We start from the raw sequence: 13,543 nt of genomic DNA, 5'->3' as shown, positions 1-13,543 counted from the left end.
ATAAATCAAAATTATCAAGAATTTGAAGTATTCAAATTTAATCAGCCGATTTGCGAATTGCTAAAATAGTAATGTGCCAACAAAAGCGCCCCTGGTGTGGTTAAAATATTTTTTTTTTGTCAATTAATAAAAGTATGTCAATTAATTAATATAGTATGGAATATAATACAATTTTCTTCAGCCTGTTATTGTGTGTCAACAGATCTTGTTCATAAAAAAATCAACAAAATTGTTCATTCTGACACATTGGTTTGTAACGTTAATTTGGAAGATTGATAAACCCGTCAAAAATGTTAATATCTCTAGATTGAATAAAGTCACCTTTGTGTTTTACTCCTTATCTCTTCGGGTGTGTCCGCATCAAATAATTACTGAAAACCCCTTGCTGATAAACAGAGACATCATTAGGGACGAAAAGTTCTGTAAACAACTCTTACCACAGCCCTACGTGTTTTCTGAAGTTGTGGTAATGGTGTGTTTATGTTAGAGCTCACACCGAACAACGATGTTTATTGATAAAACATTTTCCAAACGCGGGTGTCTTGATTAATGGGGCGCATAACAGCTTTTAAAACTTTCCGCTTACGTCATAATAACTTGTCAGCTCGGTTTCGAAGAACGATGGAGTCGGTAAGACGACCTTAACCTTGAACTGAGATCACTTTAGGGAAGTAACGGTTGGATGAAAAACTTATGAAGATTATGTTCATTGCGTTTGGTGCGTGTTTATACATGTTTATTATTATTTTAAGTTCATTCTATTATACATAGTTCAAGTCAGGGGGTCTGAGATTTAGGCCACACCTGATCCTTTAACCCAAATATATATTTTAACAATACAAAGGACATTTTTGCCACCTTATCACATCGCTGATTCGATTCAGTAGCACAGCACATCATTGTTACGCAGTTACCACAGCATGCAGCTGGGTCTACTGCCAACAAGCAAAGTAGTTCAGAGTTACAGCTTTACTTTCAACAAGTGACCGATTTTCGGCAAGTTGGGGAAACTACTCTGCTGCGAGAATTGCCAAATTGACCGCAAAAATGTTTTTGACTAATTATATCGACTGGTTCATTAAACATAGCAAGATACGTGACTATGCGGTGTTTGTGTCAAAAACCACAATTCTTGAGTGAAAATATTTTAGTAAGTTGCATACAGTATTTATATATATATATATATATATATATAATAGGGTGGCGGGGACACCTTTAACACATAATATCTAAACATCCTGATCCTGATTTCAACAACTAACAATAGTCTATGATAGTCGTGGGATACTACCCGACTCTACAACTATATAGTAAACATTTTCATACTTTACTAAAATGCGCATTTAAATGTTCTTGCGTAATAACAATACGCAGCTCTTTACACAATACAAAAAAAGCACAGTCATAAGAAAGAAGCGAATCCACCAATAGTCTTCTTAAAGCCAACCTTCTTAATTGGTTTATATTTAAAAAACAGGGTAGACTTTTGTCATTCCCAATCTTCCATTTTACAACCCTGGTTTCACTCAATGAGTAACTCGTGTTCACTATAATGTTGTTTATGTAAATAGGAAACCAAGATTTCCTATTTACATAAATATTGGTTCCATTTACACACCGAGGCGTACCGAGTTTTTCAACCAACACATAAATAATAATGATAAGTAAACTCGCGCTAACAAGGCATTTTATATTCACGATCTTTTCTACATCACCTTTCTTTACGATATTTTGGTTCTTTTAAAACAGATTCTTTCGACCATTACAGAAAACAAAAACTTTCAAACTCGATAAATCATTTCTTCAATGAATCGCTTTTTACAAAATAATTAAATAAAAAGAAACACATATAAACCGCTTATATTAAAATATACGTCGTATAGCACTTGTTTTAAAACACCAAAAAACTTTCCGTAAAAATACACTAAATGTTGGAGTTGTTTTAAATTATGATGCTATACTTTAAATAAAGTAAATACATCTTTCGCAAGGAGATATTGTGGCAAAACAGCCACTAAGTCTCATGAGGCACTATCATGTATTATTACTCAAAAAATAACGAATAAAACCGCAAACAAAATAACGGTAACATTATTTTTGCTTTTTAAACCTCACCTGTTTTAAGTCTTCAGAGAAGTCGGGTGACGGTTGCCACCAAGCTGTGCCTCCGCGGAAATGCGTCGCATTGGCGATGGACAGGAGCAGGGTGGTCTGGAGAATCAGGTTGAATGTCCAGCTCGAACTGAGTAAGCAATGTAGTCCCTTTGCGTGCGACTGTTGCTCATAATTTTCTCCAGCACATCATAAATAAGGGCGATAGCAATATGGAAGCACGTTTTGTGTTTGTTTGTTCGTGTGTAATGTATGGTCCCACTGTGATAAATCCAAAGTTGTTTTACGACTATACGGAAACACACAAATGGACTTTACAATAACTGTAACTTGACAGCAGGTGGAGCAGATAAAACTATAAACCTTAGCTGAAGATAAACAGATATACTGAAATGTAAATAAACACAAGTTATGTAGATGCAAAATATACGAAAGATTTAAACGGTTGAGGTCAAGGTTTGAAACCGAACTTTATTTGAGGTATTTGCTGTGTGACATTCAACACTTCTGTTTCACTTTTGTCTCGACAACGTCACATTGCTTTCTGTGTAAACTAAGATGATAATAATATTTAACCCCAAACAAAAACTCGCAGCTCTCTATGTTTACGGCGAACCTCTGCCGTTCAACCTTAAATCCTGATATCGCATTTCTAGTGGAGTGGCCGGGAGCCGTCCAAACATGCGTCATCTAATTTTGATCAATGCCTCTCCTTACTATACCGCGACGAAGCTGACGTAATGCTGAAGAATCCTCGCGTGAATACCCTTATACTGGACTCGACAATATATAGACTATTTCAAGAACTGCAATTCGGCCGTCCGAAATAAATAAAATAATTGATGCTACTCAAACTGTTTGAATACTCGGTAGTTTTCATTTTCATGTACGTTACATTCCATATAAACCATCAATACAGAAAACAGCATACAAAAACGTGTTTCAATAAGTAACCGCTTTGTAAGTTGGATGCTTTTACTGTCTCGTTGTTTAACCTCGCTTTACATCAAAACACTGTTTGTTTTATAAACCTTCGAAACAAGTATAAGACCACCGGGTTGCTTGCGTTTAAGTGTGCACAAAACAAAATTATCAAGTAATCTGATATTGAAAAAGTGCTGTTGCTGTAACGTGTTCTACTGATAACACGGCGAAGGGCGCGTAAAAATTAAGCGTCCGCTGTCGCCTAATTAACGTAATTATGTATATACGCGATAGGCAGTGATTTAGAAAAGACAGTGGACAAAATAATTTATGGATTCTAATTTTTGTGTAACTTGAAAGTGTCTAAATTTAAAATGCGCTATATTATTTAAATAAAATTATATTATATAATGTATATTCACAGGGTATTAAAAAGGTATATATAATAGGCTTATAGTAGAGTGGGAAAATGGAACAACTTTAGCGCATAAGATCCAAATATCCTGATCGTGTTTTAAACAATTAACAACGGTTTATGGGGTCATGAGGATGCGGTTTTATAATTCTTAAACAATATTTGTTTACTACCAACTGGGACGAGAAAATAGAATGAAAAGATGTCTCGTCTTCCCCAACCCTACTATACATTCATGTCTAGACTCAGGAGACTTTAGTAACTGCCTGTATAACGCTACTGACAACAACCTTCTGTTCCTTATCGTAGGATAATTTTTCTTACAGTATGTTTTTTAATTATTGAAACGCTTCTTTCATAAATTGCTTCTAAATTGGCCATGCTTGTTAAAGCAACGCTACTTAATAAAGAAAACAAAGCTTTAATTATCTCGAGTCAAAAACAAGCGAGCTTCACATAATTTAACCTTGTGGAGAACAGACCTTTCTCTGCAGAAACATCGGAAACCGATGTAAGCTGCAAGTTTACTAACGAGCTTTACGAATTATACAAATTTAGAATTAACTGCTTGTCACTCCATATAAGGTTACCGTCTATTATACATTGTATTACTAGGACTTTTTAAAGTCATCGTGTTTTAATCTTTATTTAATTTCGATGCGGAATTTTCTTTGGCCAGACCTATCTATGAATGAAGTAGACCAGACCTATTCTGCTGCAAGCTATACGAACATTAAGCTCTCGTGACTGATTTTAGCTTCGTATAAATCTGGTAAATATGCTTCCGTCTTCCGATGACTGTTGTGGCGACACCAGAAGCGGCTTCGAAGCCCATGTCGGGTTACTCTCGAAAAGGACACCGAGAAAGGAGGACTTACAAAAAAGTTGGGTGTAACCGTCACGTACTGCAGTTTCGCCATCGCTGCACTGCTGAGAGAGAAAGTGTTTCTGTATAGCAAGGCCTTGTTTGTCAGCCATCACCGTCTCCCGAGGAGAAACCGGTCTCGCTCGGCTGGCCACTTGCAACGGGTGAACACGAAAAGCAAACCTGAAGGTCTTGCGCAATTTTGCATCTAAAAAGCACAAGCAAAGATAGATTACGTATATACCGCTGCGAGATTTTCCACGTCACCCGCATGAGCTACAGCGTTGTGATGTGCGTGGCCAGAATGCTGGGAAAGTCACGCACATGCGCATCAACCTCAAAAATGAACATCTGGATTATGTTAGGAAGAAGACACAAAACGCTAAAAAGAAGTTTGAATATCGCTCTTCTCGTGTTACAGATCCGTTATGAAACTAAACCCAAACGTGATCACAAATTTTTGTAAACAAGTCCTTGTGTTCTTCACCTTATCATATCCTAAGTAGAGTCATGGTTATTTTTGTTTGTCCCAAGTCACTGATGCGTGACCAATGCACATATTCATTGACGTCACCAGCATGTAGGGTAATTTCGTGGACAGATTTTGACATAACATGAGCAACCACCAGAAAGAATTAGAGGTGTTTATTCCTGACTGGATGAAAACTTAAGCTGGGTTGTTGATGCGAGAGGATTAACGCGAAGACGTTAAACGATTTTTAAGATTTGACGCGTCAGCTTCAGATTTTTCTCCATAAGTTTGTTGAGTTTTTTTTCAATTTTAAAACATTACTTTTGTGTTTTTCAAAATCTAAATGATATAATAAAAAAGTAAAAGATATATTTGCTAATTATTATTATTAATTTAAAAAACTATCTTTAAAATATGTTTTAATTCGAAATATTTGTGAACTATATAGTTTACTATCAGCATGTTGCAATTAGCTAGCTAGTCGGGCGTATCGGAGTGTGACGCAGTTAATAAAAGATTAGCAAGTGTATGTGTCTTTTTTTTTCTAAAAAATCGTTGTTTTTCGCTGCGAGAAACCAACAGCCTTTAGCGTAGTCAGGCGAAAACAGAAACCCTCAAATTTTCGCTCTCACATTCCACGGCCCTTAAAACAAAGTGGTCGCGGTCCGCTGATCGCAATATCGCTCATATACTCTTAGCACGCGGTTATAACATTAGCGCAACTTACTAGCGATGGTTAGTTTTTACAAGCTGGAAGTTCTGCTCTGATACACCATGACCGTGACAACAAAAACCACATCTAAACGTCGAAAATCTTACTTCTAATTGTAAGAGGTGATAGTATAATTACTGGATGGTAATTCACCATAGAGGCAGGTCGTCAGTAGACATCACAAAACGACAACATAAAAAATTCTTTTTCGGTGGCGCTTATTAGAGGCGATGCTTGTTCAGGGGTGAAGGGAGACGAATTTTCCTACATTCATCTCAAGAAAAATTATTCTTTTTTATAAAGAAATGATAACCGTTATATGATGAGTACTGTCGCTATTATATATATGTTTATTATACATCAGTATATACAGTAACTTTTCCAGCGTATATATAATTACGTATTTTTACACCGAATATACCATAGTATAGAAGTAAGATGTTCTTTTTTTGTTTTTATTCTATTTTATATTACCAATTTTTTAATACATAAAGCATATTTATAGATATATTCAACCGTATCATCTTACTCACCAGTAGCCTATACTATACAACACTTTCTACGAATACTTCAGCAGTAAAATATAAAAATAATATTATGACTGGGTACATTTTTACATCTGTATGACTGGGTACATTTTTTATCTATTATGACTGGGTACATTTTTACATCTGTATGACGGGGTACGTTTTGACATCCATACACGTTTTAGAATAAGGTCGTCTATATTGCAATACTGTTGGGAATATTTTTCGGATGTAAATACGTATACTTGTGTTGAAGGTCTTTGTTTCGTTTCTCTATCTTCTTGCCCAATTCTTGTAGATCTTTCCTGTATTCTTCTTGGATTTCTTCAATCTCAGTTTCTACGAAAAGTCGATCAGGAAACTCTCCCAGGTAAACCTTTAACAAAATATAAATACATATTTAAAAACATGTATTAAAAAAAACTTACGAGCTGGCCATACCCTCTCTAAGATGCAGGTTTTATAAAACAGTGTTAATAAATCAGTATAGAAAATAATTATCATGGATCATCGCTGACACGCACTCTACAAAGGAAACAAGATAAACAAAGTTTATGGTTTCGAGCGCGCCTTCCTGTAACCCAGAGGTAATGGGTTTAAGGCTCGTCGTTGCTATACCATTGTGGGCGTATGCGTCCTTGGGCAAGACACTTAACGGCAGTTGCTCCAACCCAGTGGTCACTAAAATGGGTTGTCCAAATTATCGGACATACATAAAAAAATGAAAAAAATCATTCATTCATTCATTGTGTTCTTTCGAAAGACACTTAGCGAAAGTTATCTCAACCTAGGGGTCACTAATAAGTTGTCTAAATTGTCAACCATACGGTATAAATACACGTAAAAAATATTTTTACACAGTTACACACGTGGTAATTGCTAAGTGAATCACAAGAAGTATGAAACACCCGAATAATTATAACGATTGCCGTATTTCTTGTCACAAAATGTTCACAAGTAAAAATATTTAAAATTTACCTCATTCGGTGCATATTGTGAAAGGGTGTATGAAACTGCAATACTTCGGTTTGATATTCCATTATCGGGAAGGGAATTCATGATTCTAGCCATGGATCCCTATGGAACAAATGAAAGGAATAGAGAGAAAGAAGTAAACAAGTATTGACTTGAAATTTACTTATATTCGACAATTCATTAAATTTTTATGAAGAGATTAAATAGGTTATACAAGACAAAGAGTTAAAACTACAGGCATTTTAAGATGGTTTTAAAAAAGGGGTGTATTTTTTTAACCTGGCACATGGAATAATAGTAATATAGGCCGACATGGTGTTAATGAGAAAATGTATAAACGCACACGCCTGTAGCATATTATTCGAAGTATAGTACTGTTGGGTAAGAAGGATACTACACATAATATCCAATCTTTTCTAAGCGTGTTTTTAACATTTAACAACGCCCCTAAGAGTCGTAAGTATACGGTTTTGTCATTCTGTAAAAATAGTCCTCATTTACCCCATACTTAATAAATAAGAATGGAAACATTCATCTTAACCCAACCCCATATGCAACATCATTGATAGAGCTAATGCGGACATCAATGATATGAAAACCTAGCTTACCTCTCCAACTTTATGTGGAGGTAACCTCATAGAGAAAGGAGAGTTAGGAATATACTTGTAAGTTTCAAACTGTCCAAAGTTGACTGCAGCGTGTTGGACAGAACTCGTGAACATAATAGTAGTGCATGCTTCAACCTAATATATAAATAACACGGTAGGTAATGGCCCAATAGCTGCATTTAAATACTTTATTTATTATTATAATGCAACGTATGGGATTTAAACGATACCTTGGGTTTAAAAATACTGGCCTGTTTAGAGGATGGGACACCTTTAAAACATAATATCAAAGTATCCCGATTGTGTTTTAAACAATTAACAACGTTTTATGGAATTTGTAGGAATACAGTTTTATAATTCCTTGAACGTTCTTTGCTTACCACCAAATGGAACAAGAAAATAGTATGAAAAGGTGTCCCATCTTCCCCCGCTGTACTATAGCACGTTGCGGCAAAGTGGGACGTGGGTGTAATGTAAGACAATGTCGGAGATTATGTGTTTAAATTGTCCCAATATCTTTCATCCTACTTAGATATAATGTTTAAGCTTACAGCCTATATATAATACATCCTTAACGAAATATGAAGTTATGGACAAACGTTACAAACTACTACTTTATACCAACCAATTCGTCCAGCGATAAAATGTGAGATTTAAATCCTCGTGGATTATTATCCTGCCATGCAATGCCCTCTGTTACACTGCCTTGGGCCCACGTTTGTAGGCAGAAGTCGGATATGATGTCCTTTAATATAACAACATATTTGTATAAGTTAGAACATTGTGTATTATTGGAAATAAACATATAGTAGTCTGGGGGAAGATGGGACACCTTTTTATTTTATTTTCTCGACGCATTTGGTAGTAAATAAAGATCATTTAAAGAACTATATAGATCATTATCCCTACGAGTTCTATAGACCGTTGTTAATTGTTTAAAACGCGATCAGAATATTTAAATAATATGTGCTAAAGGTGTCCCATCTCCCCAACACTACTATACCCCGAATCGTGATTATTATTATTTAAACACACTTGTTTTCGTCTATGATCTGCTGATACCACGCAGCAGTATTTTTATTCGTGTACAAACCTTTTTTCGTAGCGTGTGTGTTTTAACAGTTAGAAAGTGCAAATTTGCTGTCAGTCTTGCCGTTATAGGTTACGGGGATAAATCCTATTTAAATGTATATACCTCTCCCGATTTGTAGTAGAAGCTTAACACACTGCGTATATACTTTTCCATAATCTTCCAATGAGCAATCGCATCGTCTCTGTAATAATATCCTGGTAATAGTTCGGGATCGTCGGTACCTGCATACATTAAATCAATTGTTGTATAACTACATTCATGGCCAGCATATCAATGAACATGATATAGTAGGTGGCTTAGGAGAAAATGTAACAGCACTTATAGTAGAGTGGGGGGAGATGGGACAGCTTTAGCACATAATATCCAAATATCCTGATCGTGTTTTAAACAATTAACGACGGTCTATGGGAGTTGTGAGGATACGGTTTTATAATTCTTTGAATGTTCCTTGTTTACTACCAAACTAGAGGAGAAAATAGAATAATCAGGTGTCCTATCTTCCCCTACCGTACTATATATCTCATATCTTTTAAACTTGTTCTTAAAAAGTAACAACGCTCTTTTAAACTCGCGGGATTACAGTTATATGATTCTGTAGATATGTTTTGTTTGTTACCAACCGGTACAAAAAAAGAAAATGAAAATGTCTCATCTTACCCTACCCACTATAATAAACTTTACCTTGCTTCTTCAGAAGTTTTGGAATCACAATGTCATTATGGTGGAAAGTTTTGTAAGCCTTTCTTGCAAGTGAAGTTGCAGCTAAAACAAAAATATTTTGTTGATATTGATTTTAAACTTTAAATAAGACACGGATGTTAATGTAAAACTTGCAATTGCAGTCTTTAAAACACAACTTACAAATAGCCATTGATTTATTTGTGCTCGATCCTTCGGGTATTAGGGTAGCTCTCGCATCAGTGTTGATTGCTTCCACAGTTCGTAAGTGTGGTTGCAGTAACTTAAACACTGGGTGGCACTTGGGGAAATACTTATACAGCGCGGTACCTCCTGTGCCGCTAACGCTGTGCGTGTTGGAGTAATGAAACAACCACTGTATTAAAGGTTAAAGTTACATTTTGCTTTTAATGTAATAAGTAATCATGACCAAACGTAAATAGTAGTATCTAATATAAACAACGTTTCTTTCAAGTTTGTTAAATATAGGAGGGGGTGAAATGGGTCATGTTTTAACCTTTTTACTTTTTCCCATTGGTAGTAAACAAACAATATATAAATAATCGCATCCTCGCGACTTTTAAAATGTGTTGGTATTTTTTTAAATAACTGTCAACAAAATAAAATTTGTGATTTAGGTGCTAACGGTAACCCATCTTACTCAACAGTACTATATTATGCTCCAACGTTTAGTATGGAAACATGAATATAGCGTGTTTAAATGCGTTTCTTTTAATATACTATAACGTACCTCATGTGCATTTGCTTGAGAGCAGCGATAATACATCTTCGCCAACAACCAATCATGTTCTGCAGAAGAAGGGGTGAACAAATAGTTTCGATCACCGGGCACCAACTGTATTGCAATTGGGACAAACTTCTCGTTGGGTTTGGAATAGAAGAGCGCGATTGAGTTTGCGCAGTGGAAAGGTAGCTTCGTTGCTGGATCGATGTTACGTATCGCGCCTTCTAGCATTTCACTGTAATCGCTGATGTATATCTTCCCCGCCTTTAAAACAAGCAGTATGAATGTATAGTACTGTGGGGTAAGATAGGACACCTTTAGTACACTAAATCCAAATATTCTGATCATGTTGTAAACAATTAACACCGGTCTATGGCAGTCGTGAGAACACATTTAACAGTTGTTTGAATGTTCTTTGTTTACAACCAAATGGGATGAGGAAATAGAATGAAAGGGCGTCCCATCTTTACCACTGAAATTGCACGTGCGTGTGTGCATATTACATTAGGCAGATTTAATATATTCAAGAAAAAATCCCCAAAATATGTATTTTCATTATAAAAAGTATATGTACCGCCATATTTGTTTCAAGGGTGGTCCCCGGTGCGAGTGATGACAGAACGTCGCTGTTTGTAACGTTTAAGTTATTCGGCAATTTGGAACACTTTTGTAGAACCAAAGGACTGATGCCGTTAAGAACTTGTCTTCCCATTCCTTCATCTGTGTCCCAACTAATTAACAAAAGATTGTTAATTCACACTTTACATGGATACTAATAACACAGCCATTTCAGATCGCGGGTGCAAGAAGTTACATTACAGAAAGAAATAATTAAAGAAACCTCATAAACATTGTGGTTTTAAGTGGAAAAGTGGTATTGTAGGTTTGACTTAATAAGAACTATCTGTACACCAGCAAAACTACGCCATTAAGGTGCCATAACTTGTGTGTTGATAATTAAAAAAGGTATAGGTCAGGCTAGGATGGTGCATGTTAATATTTTTTCTTATCCCATTTCGCAGTAAACAAAGAAAAAAAAATAACTGAGGCATTACGATTTTAAAGAGCGTTGGTACAGTAATTGTTTAAAACAGGCTTAGAAAATATTAGGTATTAATATGTGTTAAAGGTATCCAATCTAGCCCCACAGTACTATAAAGAGAAATCTTACTCCGAAATGTAGCTTCGATCATTCGCAACCTCGACTGCCTCTCGTTCGTACAAGTAATGAAAAGACTCGAGGTTTTCCAGCGGGCATGCAGTACCTTGAAACAAAGTTGTATCGCAGTAAATTTAGGTGTTACGTGTTAAAATTTAGAGGGAAAACATAAATCCATTGCGATTTTTAGTGAAATAAAGCTCACAGTTAAGTTACAGAGCGTATATGATGAAGTTCTTCTGTGGCCTTATACCCTTCTCTTACTTACTTTCGAGTTGCTTTAACATAAGGTGAATTCCACTTTCCAATTTGTTGGTGGTCTGTGCCAACTGGCGAATCTTCGTTCTTTGAAATACATCGGGAAGATCCTTGTAAGTAACAGCATTAACATATCTAGGAAATCCCCAACCAATGTCGTTTTCTGTAGGCCGGGGAATCCACGAAAACTTTGCATCAGCCTTTTTTAGTTCTCGTTCGATCATAGACGACAGATGGATGTTTTTAACTTTCTGCGGAAGGATCGCTGTGGATAAACAACCCGTGAAAAACTTTAATAGATGTCAAATGTCACAATCCAGCAAGAAAAACCAATAATTTAAAACCTATTGTTAAAAACGTAAGTAAATGTTGGAACCAACAATTACCTACTTAGTTTAACCTGTCTATCGTCTGAAATCTTACAATATACAATTAAACACTTGGTTTAAACTTACGACCAATCGTCTAACCACTAACAGAAATTTCACTGTTGTAATTAAAACCTACGCAAATGTCAAAAAGCTGAACGCGTGAACAACTAAAAACTCGCTTTTACTAACAACAATAACACAGAGTGAACACAAATAACACAGTATATACAATGGACAGCAATTGCGCAACACAGGACGTGGACCTCAGTAAAAACGCCTCGAATCACTTATAAGAAGCGAGAAACGTACTAGCAATTATTAAAACTCAAGCTCAAAGCAGAAACCAAACTTTGCGAATTTTAATAAACGCGTATAAAGTTTAACATGGAACAGCAAGAAAAATCAATCAACAAACCAACCATATAGTTTAAAATTAAACGAACAATATACAATGTCACAAACCTATTTCGATTTATAAAAATAAGTGTATATTGCAATATTTCGTTATATAAAAGGATGAAACGTTTACACACCTTCTCCCCTTGTAACTTCTATTTCGTCGTAAATCCAGTCACATACTGGGAATGTTGCTTCTTGACCGTTTACGCTCACCTTTATAAAATCACAGAGCAAACTATCTTTTGCGTCAGTATCGTGCTTTAACTCTAGAAGAAAAGTTATTTGTAATATCAAGTGTCATTATCGATCATAGTACTGTGGGGTAAGATGAGACACAGTTACCACCTTAATAAACCCTATATTGCATAATTGAGTTTTAAACAATAACAACGCCCATTTAGAGTCGCGGGGTTACCGTTATATAATTCTGTAAATATTCATTGTTTACTACCAAATGGGATGAGAAAGCAGAATGAAACGTCTAATCTTACCCCAACCTACATATGATGTAATTGATAATAATTAATTTAAAACATATTTAACATTAAGCTTAAGGATAGTAAATGCAACTTTGTTAAAACTGAATCCCTTACTTATTCGAACAATAAGCGGCAAACCAACGTCTTTAAGCTCAGTGGTGAAAGTGTCCAACCTTCCAGGTTCAAAGTTGTCGTAAAACTCTTGGTCCAATTTAACTGAACCAGTTGAAACAGCTCCATCCTCACCAAATAACTCAATTGAGACAGTCGAGTCAGTACCACTGCCCACAAACTCAGCATTTGTCTGATATAAAAATAGATTGCATAAAATAGAATTTCATTTTTAGTAGCTTTGCTTTTATGGAAGTATTTAATTGTACATTATAAATGTAGGGGGCATCGCTAATCTTTACGGTGAACTTTAAGTACAATGATGTTTATAAAAAGGTAATAATATTGCATTAACAAAGAAATTATTCAAATCTTACCTTAAATACAATGGTGTAGGTGGCGGTGTCCTGTTCGTTATTATCGCATGCTCTGCTTCTTTGATTTCCCATGTTGGTAATAGAGAACTATATGAAATACTACGTAAATCACAACACTAGCAAATTAAGATATAGCATAAAAGTAAGTAAATTTTAAAATTGAAATATTTAGAATTGCTGCAAATGAAGTCTGGTCTGTCACGTCTGGTTTTGCTGCAGTCTGGCCATCATGATGTTTACCTCTGAGGCGCCAAACATGTTTT

The 13,543-nt window shown here is 35.6% G+C and overlaps 1 protein-coding gene across 1 annotated transcript; it reads right to left on the bottom strand.

The window, feature by feature from the left end:
* Positions 1-5,836: 5,836 nt before the first annotated feature.
* LOC149733918 (polyunsaturated fatty acid 5-lipoxygenase-like) lies at positions 5,837-13,478 on the bottom strand. The gene is made up of 14 exons (XM_089880363.1): positions 13,281-13,478; positions 12,907-13,096; positions 12,448-12,579; positions 11,554-11,808; positions 11,298-11,391; positions 10,701-10,857; positions 10,133-10,390; positions 9,565-9,757; positions 9,385-9,465; positions 8,806-8,924; positions 8,236-8,355; positions 7,611-7,745; positions 7,006-7,104; positions 5,837-6,403 (listed from the first exon to the last, which is right to left on the bottom strand). The coding sequence occupies exons 1-14, from the start codon at positions 13,350-13,352 to the stop codon at positions 6,224-6,226; spliced, it is 2,085 nt and encodes a 694-aa protein (XP_089736489.1). The 5' UTR covers positions 13,353-13,478; the 3' UTR covers positions 5,837-6,223.
* Between the last annotated feature and the right edge of the window lie 65 nt (positions 13,479-13,543).

This window comes from Ciona robusta, chromosome 7, assembly GCF_009617815.1.
Source record: "Ciona robusta chromosome 7, ASM961781v2".
Classification (NCBI taxonomy): Eukaryota; Metazoa; Chordata; class Ascidiacea; order Phlebobranchia; family Cionidae; genus Ciona; species Ciona robusta.
This window is presented reverse-complemented; position numbering and strand designations above follow the sequence as displayed.